This window comes from Astyanax mexicanus, chromosome 10, assembly GCF_023375975.1.
Source record: "Astyanax mexicanus isolate ESR-SI-001 chromosome 10, AstMex3_surface, whole genome shotgun sequence".
NCBI lineage: Eukaryota > Metazoa > Chordata > Actinopteri > Characiformes > Acestrorhamphidae > Astyanax > Astyanax mexicanus.
In genome coordinates, this window is record NC_064417.1 from 53,241,279 (window position 1) to 53,257,943 (window position 16,665).

The 16,665-nt window shown below is 38.2% G+C and overlaps 1 protein-coding gene across 5 annotated transcripts in view; it reads right to left on the bottom strand.

The window, feature by feature from the left end:
• Positions 1 to 16,665, bottom strand: part of diaph2 (diaphanous-related formin 2) — an 877,667-nt gene that overhangs the window by 367,834 nt on the left and 493,168 nt on the right. For all 5 annotated transcript variants that reach the window (XM_022683643.2, XM_022683642.2, XM_049484129.1 and 2 more), the window contains 2 exons: positions 8,675 to 8,776; positions 3,680 to 3,919 (listed from right to left, as the gene is read on the bottom strand). In XM_022683643.2, the coding sequence (XP_022539364.1) occupies positions 3,680 to 3,919; positions 8,675 to 8,776 (342 nt within the window). The remainder of the gene's footprint in view (positions 1 to 3,679; positions 3,920 to 8,674; positions 8,777 to 16,665) is intronic.

Sequence of the window (16,665 nt, forward strand, 5' to 3'; positions counted from 1 at the left end):
AGCTGCAGATACTGGAACTGCTTGATAGCTCCTGTGATGCTGGAGAAGATGAAACCGAAACTTCACGTGAAGCTCTGCTGCTATTCTTTAGCGCATAAGAGTGTTAAATGTTCAGATTAATTTCGAATATAGAACACAATAAAAATAAATATTATAATTGGGAAAAATCTGAAAGAAATATTAGATTTTGGCCACTTTTACCTATTCTGAGAACGTAGCCTAATTTCCCGGTGCTGAATAAAAGTGTAATTTTTGAGCCTGAAAAATCCCATCTAATGTATCATTGATTTCTCCCAGTCCGGTGTGATTAGTATTCCGTCTCAGATCAGGAGAGAGACGTTCACACCGGGGCGTGCATGAATAAAACCTCACAGTCCGGGATGTTTTATTGAGTGGTATTAAAATGATCATTGATTAAACATCAAAGCACAAAACAGATAGATGAAATAATCTCAGTTTTATAAATTACTTTTAGAGTCGCACAGTAACTCAGCGGCGCTGTGATCACCTTCCCAACAGGTTAATCAGAGCCAGATTAAAACATTATATCAGGTAACACTTTACAATAAGGGCAGTATTTCATGAGTGAGTAATGATTAATTCATGCACATAATACATCATGAGCCTCATGAACATGCATGAAGTAAGCATGTCTCTTACGTCTCTTATGTGTTAATGTATTAGTTCATGTGGTTCATTAAAGGTACAAATGTCGTTCAGTGGCGATCTTTGCAATTTATTAGCTAGTTCCTTTTTTTAGTTTTCTATTTCTCTTTTGTTTAGGTCTTTTTTGATGTATTATTTCTCTCTTTATTTGATTGCTTAACATTTTAGCCTGTTCACTTAGACTCTTCTTCTTCTTCTTCTTGTTTTATTCTATTATTTCTTCTTATATTTCTTCTTTCTTCTTCTGTATATTGTTTCCTTGTTTTTCTAATGCTCATCATTTAATAAGTATTGTTTTGTTTATGAAGGTCCTTATTTTATCTGATTAAATGATCGAATTCGTAATTTTAATTTACATTCCTTTTTAGTCCCTTTAATTTTGTAGATGCTAACGCTAGCGGTTAGCCGCTAATGCTAATGCTAATGCTGCTGCACTCAGCCTTAGTAGAAATCTGGTAATCTAAGCTTACTGTAAATAAATGGATGCGCTTTACTCACCCAAATAAACAGTTTTCAGGAGAGAAATCTGAGTTTGTAGCTCACAATTACTTGGTTTGCTTCATCAATGGTTCCTCTGTCTTTTCATCATGAACCACTATCACCAGTATTATAGAAAGAGTATTGTACCACTTTACTTTAAGGGCCACAAACATCCTGAACTCATGAAGAATTAATGCTTAAATAAAGCTGAATTTCTATGAGGTGTGAGCTGACCCTTTGGTTTTTACTACAATTTCCCTGTATATTAAATTTGTACCTTAATTACCACATGAACTAATATACAGTGTTGGGTATGTTACTTTGAAAAAGTAATTAGTTATAAATACTAGTTAATTTTCAAAAAAAAGTAACTGAGTTACTCCACTATAAAAGTAACTAATTACTGGTAATTAGTTACTTTTATAATGTTACTTTTGTGTTACTCGCCCCCGTAACCCCCCCCCCACACACACACACACACTTAAAGTAAGGTGCAGTAAGGGGGTGTAATGGCGAAATGGTAACGATGTTATAGTTACAGTCAGAGTAATTAGTTAGATTACTCCTTACTGAAAAAAGTATTATTAGTATTATTTATATCAACGCCAATACATTAACACATGTAAGAGACATGCTTACTTCATGCATATTCATGATGACTCATGATGTATTATGTGCATGAATTAATCATTACTCACTCATGAAATACTGCATTTTATGTACCCTTACTGTAAAGTGTTACCTTACTTTATCATTATAAAATGGAAAAGAGAAGAAAGAGAAGGTAAAATAAACGTGACGACCATTTCACCATCACTAAACCACACCATCACCACACCACCGCACCACCACCAGCCGCCACACCTGGCTCCAGTTTAAGCCCCTGCAGCTGAAACACCTGTCTCCCAGCGGCAGGTGGAACACCTCCGAGCGGATGACAAGGCCAGCAGAAAGATCTCAGTGAGACGGGCAGAGCCGCCGGAGCCGCCAGCGCCGGATTCTGCCGTTTTCAGCAGCAGCACCAACTGGCAACACCATCCAAATCACTCTAAAACAACACTCACGGCCAGCCGTCCATCTCACTAACACATTAAAACAAGTTATTTAAAGTTATGCACTGCCAAACCTGTCAAAAAATATTTTGAAAAACCCAATTTTTAGCCTGTATTTTTGCCATTTAAGCTCTTGAGGTCCAGTAAAGTTGTCTTTTTAGGTGTCTATTTTATTTAATTCATTTCATTCTTTTATTAATTTGTATTAATTTGTATCCTTTTATTTTGTATTCCCTGTTTTAGTTTTGTGCTTCTTCTATTCTACTCTTTTATTTCATTTCCATCACTTTCTTTATAATCTTAGTGCTATTTAAGCTGCTTACTTCTTTATCTCTTTATTTTATTGCTTTACATTTTAGCCTGTCCACTTCTTCTTTTCTTCTTCTTCTTCTTCTTCTTCTTCTTTTATTCTACTATTTATTTTACTATTCTAGCTGTTCACTGCTAATGCTAATGCAGTGTAAATTAACATCCAGTTTTTTTTTTTTGTTTGTTTTAAGAATTACAGTTTTGTTTACTTAACTTACTAGTGTTGGAAAATGCACCTTATAATCCAGTGCATGTGGTTTCTTAGGTATATATGTGGGTCGATAAGGTGTTGCATGATAGTTGCCACGGAGTTGCTGTGGATTGATAAGGTGTTGCTAGATCATTACTAAGGTATTGCAGTGGTAAACCTGGGAGTCACATGTTGCTAATATGTCGTTGCAATGCTGTTGCTTTGGTATATGTGTGGAATGATAAGGTGTTGCTAGGTTGTTGCTAAGGTGTTGCTAGGTGGTTGCTAAGGTGTTGCAGTGGTAAAATGGTGAGTTTTTAATGTGTTGCTAATGTGTCGTTGAAATGATGTTGCTTTAGTATATGTGTGGGTTGATAAGGTGTTGCAAAATGGTTGCTTTGATATTTGTGTGGGTAGATAAGGTGTTGCTAGGTCATTGCTAAGGTGTTGCAGTGGTAAAATGGTGAGTTTTTAATGTGTTGCTAATGTGTCGTTGAAATGATGTTGCTTTAGTATATGTGTGGGTAGATAAGGTGTTGCTAGGTCATTGCTAAGGTGTTGCAGTGACAAACCTGTGAGTTTCTAATGTATTGCTATGGTATCGTTGCAATAGTGTTGCTTTGGTAAATGTGTGGGTTGATAAGATGTTGCATTATGGTTGCTATGGTGTTGCTGTGGGTTGACAGGTCATTGCTAAAGTGTAGTTGTAAACCTGTAAGTTTTTAATGTGTTGGTAGGTGGTTGCAATGGTGTTGCTTTGGTATATGTGTGGGTTGAGAAGGTGTTGCTAGGTGGTTGCTGAGGTGTTGCTGTGGTAAAGCTGTGAATTTCTAACCTAACTTTGCTAAGATATTGCAGTTGTAAAAGTGTAAATGTCTAATGTGTCTTTAGGTGTTGTTTTGGTATATGTGTGAGTTGATTAGGTGTTGCTTGGTGGTTGCTGAGGTGTTGCAGTGATAAAGCTGTGAGTTTCTGATCTAACCTTGCAGAGGAAGCTGATGTTGAAGCCGAAGGTCTGAGCGTTTCTGGAGCCGGAGTTCATGTAGTTCCCCACCAGCAGGATCATCTCCAGCAGTTTACTGAATCCCTCGCTCTTCTTCACCTCCTCACACGCAAACGTCACGTTCATGATGTCCGGCCGGATGTTGTTCACCTGCTCCTCGAACGTCAGTTTAAACAGGATCCCGTTCAGACGAGGACGCAGCAGCTTCACTGAGCTCATCTACAAAAAACAAGGAAAAAACATACAGCGACAGTTTAACCCTTTGAACTCTAGGCTGTTTTAGTGTGTTTTTATTCTCCGTTTTTGTTTTCAGTTCCTCTTTCAGGTCTTATAACACAGTAATTATATCAGACAGACACATGCCCTGATCTCTTTTACTCCAGAAGACATACGGCTGCTCACAAATATCATCATTTAAAATGTAAAAGGAAGCAGAATTGTTATATTTTCCTGGAACTGATCATGTTTTACTCAAAATTTTACCAAACGCCTGTTTTTATTATTTTTTTAACTTATTTTAGAATGTATAGACTTTAAATATATTCACACCTAAGATATATTTGTGAAAATGGTTAAACTAGAGTGTTAATGAGTTTAAATCATAAGAATATTGATGATTTGAGTTCATTACATGGCTTATTAATTATTACTTTGATAAAATAAATGGAGAAACAGTATCAGGTGGAGTTATTTTATTTTTCTTGATAATCAATAATCACATCTCTAGGATACATGTAGATTAACTTATTAAAAACCTGACACTCAGAGCAGCCTATACCTTTCAGTATTTTAATCAGGAAACACAAAGAAAACATAAATATATACAAAAATGTAAAAAAAAAAAAAAGTTTTGTCTAAATAAATAAAAATGTTTAGTAAAAGAGCGAGTAAAATAAAAGCTAAATAAAGTAGTGCGCACATCATACCTAGCTTTAGTTTGAGTAAAGCAGGTAGTTTCACACTTTTTCTGTGGACACTTTTGAGTCTTTATTTACTGATTTTATTTGGTTTGAAACATCATATAAATATGTTTGAAGCACTAAAGGTAAATAATTTTGGTTGGGGAAGGAGATTTTTCACTTTTTTAGGTGTTTTTTTCTCAATGGGTTTCTTGTAGATTTAGCTTTACCGCACTGGGATGGGATCACTATTTTTAGAAAGAGTAAGCTCTGCCCTTTCTAACCATATATGGATTATGTTTATATGTGAAGGGATTCCTGAGGAATTAGGCTGAGAACACAAGGTGTGATCTAAGGGTTGAGAACCGCTATGATACCGTGCTAACGGCTAATCCGCACACACTCATCAATACAAAGCACTGATAAAGAAAAGTTAACTTTACCTGATCCACAATCAGAAAAACACACAGTAAACACAGCAATCATACCTGTATCATTAAATCTAATACACCTCTGCCAACAAGACATGCGGGATACAACAACAACAACACAAAAAAAAAAGTTACGACAAATTGGCCACTTCAGCACCGATTACAGTTATCTGTGCGATTAAGCGCCATCAGCGCGCCAGCTCAACCGCCTCTCAGATACGCCGCCGGTCCGTGTGAAAGTAATATAAAAGGAATCAATAATTTTTATTCCAGGTCTCTGAGGCTGAGATGTGAAATGTCATTTGAGTAAACAGAAAGAGAAGTGGAGGAGTGAAGAAGAGAAAGAAGAAGAAGAAGAAGAAGAAGGAGAGACTGACCACAGTTCTGCAGTGTTTCTGTGGTAAAGACGGCTAAAATGCTGTTAGGTGGTTTCTATGGTGTTGCTTTTTGTATAGGTGTGTGTGTTGCACAGATGTTGCTAGGCATTTGAAATGCTGTTACTTTGGTACTGGTGTGGGTTAATAAGATGTCACTACGTGGTTGCTACGGTGTTGCTAGGGGTAGGTAAGGTGTGGCTAGGTCATTGCTAAGGTGCTGCTGTGGTAAACCTGTGAATTAATAATGTGTAACCACGTGGTTGCTTTGGTATATGTGTGGGTCGATAAGGTGCAAAAGCTACGATGTTGCTCCAGTATAGGTATGGGTTGATAATGTGTTGCTGAGCGGTTGCTACGGTGATCTTCTGGCATAGACAAAGTTTGTCATGGTGTTGCTAGTTGGTGGCTGAGATATTGCTGTGGTATAGCTTTGAGTTACTAAGGTGTGGCTAGGTGGTTGCTATAGTGTTGGTTTGGTATAGGTGTGGGTTGCTAAGGTGATAAATGGGGGGGGTGCTACAATAACAGCGTGTTGCTTTGGTGAACTTAAGAAGAAGTGGGGGAGCAAAGAGAAGAAGAATAAGGGAAAGAAGGAGAGGGGAAAAATGCAAAATAGACAGAAAACAAAAAAGAGGAAGAAAAAGAAGAAGAAATGTAGAGTGTAGTTTTTTTTTTTTTGTTTTTTTTTGTGAGACTGACCGCAGCTCTGCAGTGCTGCTGTGATAAAATGTAGTTTGCTAAGGTGTAGTTAGGTGGTTGCTGCAGTGTTGCTTTGATATAGGTATGGGTTGCTCAGGGGTTGCTAAGCATTTGCTATGGTGTTGCTTTGGTACTGGTGTGGGTTAATAAGATAACACTAGGTGGTTGCTATGGTAAAGCTGTAAGTTTCTAATGTGTCACTAGGTGATTACTATGGTGTTGCTTTGGTTTATGTGTGGGTGGTTGCTACGGTGTTGCTGTGGGTTGATAAGGTGTTGGTGTGGTAAAGATGTGAGTTTCAAACGTTTTGCTTTAGTATATGTGTGGGTTGATAATTCTAAGTCTGGCATAGATGAAGTTTGTTGAAAAAAATATATTTATATTTATAGTTGAAAAAAAAAAAGAAAAAGTCTTGTTTCCTCCCAAAATATATTCCTTCAGCTCTGAAGAAGTTTTTACTGTCCCTGTTAATTTGGCTCACTGGGGGTTTTTACGTTTTATGTTCTTACGATTTATTTTGCTTTTTGCTTTATTTCTAATTTACTTGTGATTTAAGTAAATGAAATAATAAAATGATATATATAAATATATATATTGAGGTTTCTCTGCTCTATAATAATAAGTACAGCACAGTGAGCAGAAGCAACAATAGGCGTCTCCTAAACCGACACACTGCCACTTTAAAAACTTGGAGACTTAATCACAGTCTGTATTAAAATCAAGCCCTGCCTTCCTCTTTATTATTCATCAAAATCACAGCTTCTGTCAGTCAGGAGCCGCTACCAGATTTGACTTGTCATAAAAAATGCCCTTTATATTCTCAGCCTTTTAATTATACATTACTGCCTCTCTTTATATATTGAATAGCACTGATCCTGCACTGAGCCTGCAGGCACTTACTCTCTCTCTCTCTCTCTTACTCTCTCTTACTCTCTCTCTCTCTCTCTCTCTCTCTCTATCACTCTACGGCTCTATTCTTAATTTCCCGCTCCTTTCCTCCCTCGACTCTCAGCGCCAAATCCTTCACACGGACGCTGAGACACTCACGCTAACAACAACAGGAAGAGAGAAAGAGAGAGAGAGAGAGAGAGCAGAACTAAAAACAAGAGGAACGAGGGAGAGAGAGAGCGCGAGAGCGGGTGAGAAAGATGTGTGAAGGGATGATGGGCTGGAGTGAGATCGAGCAAACAGGGTAATAACAGGGAGCGAGAAAGAGAGAGAGAGAGAGAGAGAGAGAGAGAGAGAGAGAACAGTAAAGAGAGAGCAGTAGAGAAAGATCTGTAAAGAAAGAGAGAGAGAGCAGTAAAGGAAGAGATATAGAGAACAGTAGAGAGAGCAGCAGAGAAAGAGAAAGAGCAGTAGAGAGGGAGAGAGAGAGAGAACAGTAGAGAGAGAGAGTGAGAGCAATAGAGAGAGCAGTAAAGAAAGAGAAAGAGTAGAGAGAGCAGTAAAGAAAGAGAGAGAGCAGTAGAGAGAGAGAGAGCAGTAGAGAAAGAAAAAGAGAAGTAGAGAGAGCAGTAAAGAAAGAGAGAGAGCAGTAGAGAGAGAGAATTAAAGAAAGAGAAAGAGCAGTAGAGAGAGAGTGAGAGCAATAGAGAGAGCAGTAAAGAAAGAGAAAGAGCAGTAGAGAGAGAGAGTGAGAGCAGAAGAGAGAGAGCAGTAAAGAAAGAGAAAGAGCAGTAGAGAGAGAGTGAGAGCAGAAGAGAGAGAGAGCAGTAGAGAAAGAGAAAGAGCAGTAGAGAGAGAGAGCAGTAGAAAGAGCAGTAGAGAGAGAGTGAGAGCAGAAGAGAGAGAGAGCAGTAGAGAAAGAGAAAGAGCAGTAGAGAGAGAGTGAGAGCAGAAGAGAGAGAGAGCAGTAGAGAAAGAGAAAGAGCAGTAGAGAGAGAGAGCAGTAGAGAGAGCAGTAGAGAGAGAGTGAGAGCAGAAGAGAGAGAGCAGTAGAGAAAGAGAAAGAGCAGTAAGAGAGAGTGAGAGCAGTAGAGAGAGAGAGCAGTAGAGAGAGAGAGCAGTAGGGAAAGAGAAAGAGCAGTAGAGAGAGCAGTAGAGAAAGAGAGCAGTAGAGAAAGAGAAAGAGAAGTAGAGAGAGCAGTAGAGAGAGAGAGAAATAGAAAAAGAGAGAATTAAAGAAAGAGAAAGCAGTAGAGAAAGAGAGAACAATATTTAATAACACTGTTATTAATATCTTATTAATTGATATATTTTGTTTTCTTATTTATTTATCTATATTATTTATTTACATTTAGATGTAAGATATGTTAATGTATATTTTTTATATTAATTGTTAGATTTTTACCTTTTGTATATTTAGAACTTGTTTAATTGTTTTGGCAAAAGTTGTTCATTGTTATTCCTGCCAATAAAGGAATTTTACAATGAAAATTTAATTGAAAAAATGAAAATAGAGAGAGAGAGAGAGAGAGAGACAGGGCGTGAGAGTTCTGCAGAAAAACAGAAGAACATAATCGATACAGAATTGAAACGCCTCCTCTCGCTACCCGTCACTGACAGCTGCCAGTCCCGCGGGAGCGAGTGGCAGTGCCGGGTCTCAACCAGAAGTTCAGAACTCACCACGATCCCGAACTGCTCCGACTCACACAGCTCCTCATACTCGCCCTTCAGCTCCGCCAGAGAACTCAGCTCCTTCTGCTCCGGCAGATTCTTTATCAGATTCTACACAAAAAACACAATAAAACACAAATCAGATCCATTCACACACATTTCTGCCCCTACATGAGGAAATATATTAGTAATTATTACGTAGAGAATAGTTTTTAATAGAGCAAATTGCTGGAATCACATTGTTTTAGTTAATAAATCATTTTAAAAACACTTTGCCTAGTTAAAACACTCAATATAAAATGTGTTCAGGTCATTCTGTAACATATAATCCAGTATAAATCCAATTAGATGGATGGATGGATGGATAGATAGATCTAAACTACTAGTAAAGTAAAGCAGTAATTGCTTATTTTACATTCGTGTAAAATTCCACAGATTCAAATACTGAAAAACAAGTTATTGTTCTCTTTTTCAGAATGAAAATTAATTAATTAAAATAATTTATAGACTAAATATCACACATGAAGTTTATATAATGAAGTTATATATGAAGTTTATATAATTGAGAGATTAAACATCACATATAAAGTTTGTAACATTTGTAACAAGACGTTTTATCCAATTTATACAATTCAATAACACAATTCACAAGAAGCTCCACATTTACTACCTACTTGAAGAAGAATTGAGAAAACAAAACTTTATCAGTATGAGGTATTAGTTTCTCAGGAGGTTCTGGGTAATTTTCTCTTTAATTGTTTTTTTTTTTATCCTCTGTGATTTTATTCCTGTCCAGAACGATCATGTACGTGTTTTTCTCAGACGTCCTCTGAGAAAATTACAGGCTGAATTATCTACTGTTTTTCTCTGAACTCCGTGGTCCTCCGATAATTTTAGTCCCGTCCAGACGCACATCTCTGAGTTTCGTCTTCTCGCCTTTAATAAAATAGATATTTGTCCACTGCTGCGCACCGTAATTACTGTACACTTTGGGCGCACCACGATTTCCACGGAGATCCACATTAAAAAAAACACAACAGCGAGTGGAAATGGAAGAGCTACTGAACTCCGCCATGATGTCATGTGAACGAGAAAAAAAGCCTAAAAATGTCCGATTGCAGTCAGGATGCAGGAGTTTTATCACTGAGTAGAAATAGAAGTGTAAAATATTTTTACAGACATCCCCCCCTGAGAAACTAATCCCATCCAGAAAGGGCTATATGTAATTAATAAATCATTACATATGATATTTGTAACAAGACATACAGTAATTTCTTCAGCTCAAATATGTAAAATACAAAGTGTACAGTTCACAAGAAGCTACACATCTACCTTCTACCTACTTGAAGAAGAATTGAGAAAACAGCATCGCTACAGATACAGTTCATTCATGATGTTTTTCTCTACTGTGGAGCTTCTAAACAAGGAAAACATGGACTGAAACTCATTCAGAAACTCATTAAGGTGCAGTAGGTTAAATGTAAGTTTAGATTAATGTAGAGTTGAGGATTAAACTACTCAGAATTCAGTAGAACTAACAAGTAGTTACTGAGCTGCCGATCCTCTGAAGTTCAGGTCTGATTCAGGTGTGGGTTTTCTAACTCTCACAGCTTCACCTTTAACTTCATACCGATATCAAACTGTAGAAAGAGCGAAGAGGCGGAGAATAAAACAGACTACAGACTGATTTGTCTTAAAAACTCTCTCAGCGAAACTCAAAGAGAAATATTCATGCTCACCGCGGACTGGGATTATCTTACTCATCGCTTTACCACGTTCACCGAGAGAAACACGGCACGATCCTCAGCGTTAAAACAAGTTCAACCCCGTCTCCACACTGTACCAACCTTCCATCTGTGGGTTTACTTATAATCAAGGGACTATTTTAACTATTAATAATATAATAATAATAATAAAACACAGACTAAAAATAACATTCTGACCATCTCTATCTCATCTCTTATTTATACACCAGTTATATACACTTCATTATTATCCTCTTTTCACCCTGTTTTTCGATATTCAGGACGCACAGGATAGAAAACCACCACAGAGCAGCTATTATTATACACATTCATTACTCAATTACCACTAGTGCCTAATGTGCCCCAATGCAGTAGGTGTCAATTTAAGGATTCATAAATACACGGCCATGAACTTACTGTATTATGTCATTTAGTCTTAGTGATGTGAATTAATTTGTTAATTAATTAATTAATAAGTGCTGTAGTGCTGGATGCAGTCTTCCTCCAGGTGAACGGGGGTTGTTTCCGGTTGAGAGTATGCTGTACGCTATTGGCTGCTGCTTCTCACCAGCGTGTGGATAAGTGCTGAGTGTGAATGTTTATGTGTAAAAACGTGTAAATTGTAAAGCGTCCTTGGGTTTCTAGAAAGGCGCTATATAAGTTGAACTTCATTCATTCATTCATTCATTCAATCATTTATTATTGATTAATACCCAACATTTGCTACTTACAAGAAGTTAATTTTAAGCAATTTTTTTTTTTTTTTCTATGTATATATTCTATGTTTCTTTATTTATTTCTATGTCTATATGTATGTTGTAAATTAAAAAATATAACTTTTCTAAAAAAGGAAACCAATTGGTTATTGGTTATTATTATTAAGTGAAATTTCTTGTTTTCTCTTGTTTAATTTTTATTTGCTCTTAAACCAAGCAAATATGTTTCATCCGATTACTGGATTAATCAAATCGATTTTTCAGTAAAGTACTCGATTACAAAAATAGCTGTAGTATATTGTTGGACTCGTCCAAAAAAACAATTTGACATCGCATGTCCGATTCTGTAGTTACCCCTGAGAGTAAAGACACTGCGAGGATGAGGAGGAAGATGATGATGATGATGGTGATGAAGAAGTAAAGTGAGAGACCCTTCCTTTTCCTTAAATGTTAATTGTACGTGTAAAGGTCAGTAGAGTAAATGAAAAGTAGAGTTTTCTCTGCGGTTCTCTTCTCCGAGGCGCCCTTTCCCCAGGCTTCTGGAAGCTTCCTCCCTCATTAACTCCGCTAATTTGGCCGGCGTGAGCGAGCAGCCGTGAGGAGCGAGTCTGAGAGGGGCTGGGAGAGCGACCGCAGCGAGGGCAGTGTTGACTGAGGCTGAATATCTGACTGGTCTGAACTGAGTCATTAGAGCGCCGAGAATAAAGCTCCTGGTTCGGCTCAGAGCCCATCCCAACCGGGACTGTCAAACGTCTGCTGAGTGAAGAGTACATTATTTATACTGGATGATTCGCCTTGGGGGACGTTCAAGACCCCCAATAACGAACTAAATCCTGATATCTGTACTGTCAGTTCTGAGGTAGAACCCAGTGTCCTTGTGCTGCCGACGCAGGATCTGACCACACAGCCTACAGTACCCTCGGCTGCAAATTACCCTGCTGACGGACCAATGGATGACCTTCATTTTTTACATACTATATATACATATATACAGCTCTGGAAAAATGAAGAGAGCACTTCAGCTTCTGAATCAGTTTCTCTCAAATTCCAAATAAAATATTGTCATTAAGAGCATTTAATTGCAGAAAATGAAAAAAAATGAAATGGCAGATGCAGAGCTTTCAGACCTCAAATAATGCAAAGAAAACAAGTTCATATTCATAAAGTTTTAAGAGTTCAGAAATAATCAATATTTGGTGGAATAACCCTGGTTGGGTTTTAATCACAGTTTTAATTACATGCATCTTGGCATCATATTCTCCTCCACCAGTCTTACACACTGCTTTTGGATACCTTTATGCTGCTTTACTCCTGGTTTAAAAAAATCAAGCAGTTCAGTTTGGTGGTTTGATGGCTTGTGATCATCCATCTTCCTCTTGATTATATTCCAGAGGTTTTATTGAATATATACTGAATATATACGTATGATGAACCTTCCCAGTAGTGACTGCCCAATTGAAATTACTCCAAAAGGGCATGGACAACTCATCCAGGAGGTCCCAAAATAATCCAGAACAAAGTATCTGACCCCTTACAGATTTTTGTTTTTGCTTTTTTGTAACATTAAACATTTTTTTTTTTTTATAAGACAATAGAAAATTTAGTACTTTACTAGTGTACGCTCTATCTTTAACTCCGGCTGCTGATGGAGAAGCAGCATGACCTACTGTACTCTCTCTCTCTCTCTCTCTCTCAGACTCCAGCTGCTGATGGAGACACAACATGACCTGCTGTACTCTCTCTCTCCCACCGTAACAAGATAATATAAAGACTAATTTATGTTTTTTACTACACACCAGTGGTTTCAATGCTGGCTGATCACTGTACAGTACATGTAGACACACAAACACACACTCAAGTCAACAGGAACATATTAATAAATAAATAAACACTTAAATAAATAAATAAATAAATAAATAAAATAAAAGCCACATGCTGCAGCACAGACACTCTTTGAAATTACTGTAAAGTATCTGTTTAATAATTTTGTGCTCCAGTGAGCTCAGCACTGCTCTCTACAGTAAACATGATGACAGATGTGTGGAGGGAAAATCTCAAGGAAGAAATAAGTTTACTTTTGATTAGACAGCCATTTACTTTGTTCTTTTTTTTTTTTTACGCGAAATACAAAAAAAAAGCCCTACAGAAAAGCGGATCGTCTGCAGCAATTACAGCACTGACACGCTAACACCATTCCCCAAAAGACGTGCAGCAGGAAAACAGTAATCACAAGCTGATTTAACCCGGAAAACAGCAGAACACTGTAATTCCATAGGAAGTGCAGTAATTGTTACTGCTGTTAGGGGTTTTATGTATATGTGAAACAATACATGGAACCTCCAGACAAAAACTAGCATTACCTGCTCAACATACCAATGGTGTGGTGCAGTGGATAACCCAACTTCCTGCCAGTGAGCTGCTACACCAAGTTGGAGATTGTTGGGGTTCAATTCTCGACATAGATGCAAATGAACCACATCACCAATAAGAGTCCTTGGGCAAGACTCCTAACACTACATTGGCCAAACTCTGTAATATCAGTTAACATCTGAATATAAGTGCTAACTGCATGCAATCATATATTATAAGAACCACTAAACCCTAAACCATATATTTTTCAATTTTTAAGCTGAAATATGTTCATTTAAAGTAATAAAACATACCCGTTCTGTTAAAACTTTTTATAAACATTTCCTAGCCTTTAAATGTCCGCCTCTGCTATTCATGGCACACTGTTCAACTCAACATGTTCTCCCTCCAGCCCCGCCCCTAAACCCATACATCACCCTGTATCCTTTAACGTAACTTTGTGCTGTCAAACTGACATTATGACCACAGTGCCTCTACAAATGGATTTGTTGGTCCTCCATACCATAAAGAATAATGCTACATGCTGTAAGAAGTGGGAGAACAGTGAGCATACTGGTTTCTTTGGGTGACATTTTAAAATAGATTTCTGCATTTTCCTATATATTAAATCTAGATTAAAATTAATCCAATTAACTACAATTTGTGTTCTTAAGCATGATAAAAAAGTGTTCTAAAACACAAAGAATTAGTAAAAAATGAGCTTGTATTGCTTTGCCTCATTTGTGCTCACATGCTGTAATGTCTGATTTTCTGATTTTTTTTATTGCAGTGGGCGGGGCTAAGCTACTGTTTTTATTGGCTGGTTTATGATCTATTCTGATGGACAGCAGGCTGATCAGAATTGATCATCAGGTTATCCAGACAAGCACTATAACACATTTACCTAAAAGACAAACAAAATAGGAAAACTCTAAAAAAAAAAAAAAAAAACCACCCAACGTAAAACACTGTAATTCCAGCTGAAAAAAGGTTCTCTGCGATCGAGCAGCAAACACGGCTCTGTCTGCAGAGTTTGGGTTAAGTTGAGATTTAAGTTGGGTTGTGGGTTAAGTTGAGGTTCAGGTTGAATTGTGGGTTAAGTTGAGGTTTAAGTTGAGTTGTGGGTTAAGTTGAGGTTTAAGTTGAGTTGTGGGTTAAGTTGAGGTTTAAGTTGAGTTGTGGGTTAAGTTGAGGTTCGGGTTGAGTTGTGGGTTAAGTTGAGATTTAAGTTGAGTTGTGGGTTAAGTTGAGATTTAAGTTGATTTGTGGGTTAAGTTGAGGTTCAGGTTGAGTTGTGGGTTAAGTTGAGGTTTAAGTTGAGTTGTGGGTTAAGTTGATGTTTAGGTTGAGTTGTGGTTTAAGTTGAGGTTCAGGTTGAATTGTGGGTTAAATTGAGGTTTAGGTTGATATGTTGGTTAAGTTGAGATTTAAGTTGAGTTGTGGGTTAAGTTGAGGTTTAAGTTGAGTTGTGGGTTAAGTTGAGGTTCAGGTTGAATTGTGGGTTAAGTTGAGATTTAAGTTGGGTTGTGGGTTAAGTTGAGGTTCAGGTTGAATTGTGGGTTAAGTTGAGGTTTAAGTTGGGTTGTGGGTTAAGTTGAGGTTTAAGTTGGGTTGTGGGTTAAGTTGAGGTTTAAGTTGAGTTGTGGGTTAAGTTGATGTTTAGGTTGAGTTGTGGGTTAAGTTGAGGTTCAGGTTGATATGTTGGTTAAGTTGAGATTTAAGTTGAGTTGTGGGTTAAGTTGAGGTTTAGATTGGGTTGTGGGTTAAATTGAGATTTAAGTTGGGTTGTGGGTTAAGTTGAGGTTTAAGTTAGGTTGTGGGTTAAGTTGAGGTTTAGGTTGAGTTGTGGGTTAAGTTGAGATTTAAGTTGAGTTGTGGGTTAAGTTGAGATTTAAGTTGGGTTGTGGGTTAAGTTGAGGTTTAGGTTGAGTTGTGGGTTAAGTTGAGATTTAAGTTGAGTTGTGGGTTAAGTTGAGATATAAGTTGGGTTGTGGGTTAAGTTGAGGTTTAGGTTGAGTTGTGGGTTAAGTTGAGATTTAAGTTGAGTTGTGGGTTAAGTTGAGATTTAAGTTGAGTTGTGGGTTAAGTTGAGATATAAGTTGGGTTGTGGGTTAAGTTGAGGTTTAGGTTGAGTTGTGGGTTAAGTTAAGGTTCAGGTTGGGTTGTGGGTTAAGTTGAGATTTAAGTTGGGTTGTGGGTTAAGTTGAGGTTCAGGTTGAATTGTGGGTTAAGTTGAGGTTTAGGTTGAGGTTTAGGTTGAGGTAAAAAGCTGGTTATCTAGGCGAACACTAGAACACGTTTACCCATAAGAGAAACAAAATAGGAAAACCCCAAAAAACGTCCAACGTAAAACACTGCAAATCCATAGTAAGTCTTTTTTTAGTTCATGTTCACGTTTTTTGTCTTATTTTTTGAGTTGGGGACGAGTTGAAAGAGGGCCGCCTCTACAGTCTCAGACGTTAAATGAAATAACAGTATTGAGGAGGGTTTTGTGGGACGGCTGAAAAAGGTTCTCTACGATCGAGCAGCGAAGACCGGCTCCGTCGGCAGAGTTGGGGTGGGATTATGGCGGTAAAGTGGTCTTTTTCTCATTTGACAGAGTCTGAGAAACATTAGCTTGGCAGTTTGGCAGAGGAACAAAGCTCCCCTACACAATGTATCATTGATTTTGAATGAAACACAACAACGCAGCAGCAAACCATTCAGCCACAGAAATCATCATTTCTAATGCTCCCCTGAATCCGATTATTGGAGTTGTTTTTCTCTGCCGCCGCTCGCCGAGAAGAGACAAGCAATTAGGGTTTGTTGTCGCCTCTTCTGGCCTTCTTTTCGGCGGCACACGGCGAATCGCTGCGGAGGATGGGGACGGGGGGGAGGATTGAGCGGTGCTACTGTTGATTGTTATTACATTTGTCTGCAGCTTTCTTAAGTATCAGAACCCCGCGTACCGAGTAAATGAGCGGAGGGGGGGGGTGGTGTGTACGGGCGGTACCGCGGTACCGGCTTCCTGAACCGGGCTGAGTCAGATCTGCTCTCTCCAGGCCTCCAGACACAATCTGCATCTGAGGGAGCGAAGCAGCCCCCGAGTCCACGGCCCCGCCAGGATAATCACTCAGCCATTTGGGTTCTCTCAGCGGGGAAAGACACATCCATGCTGTCACTCCTTACTCTTACCCTCGCCCTGATTACC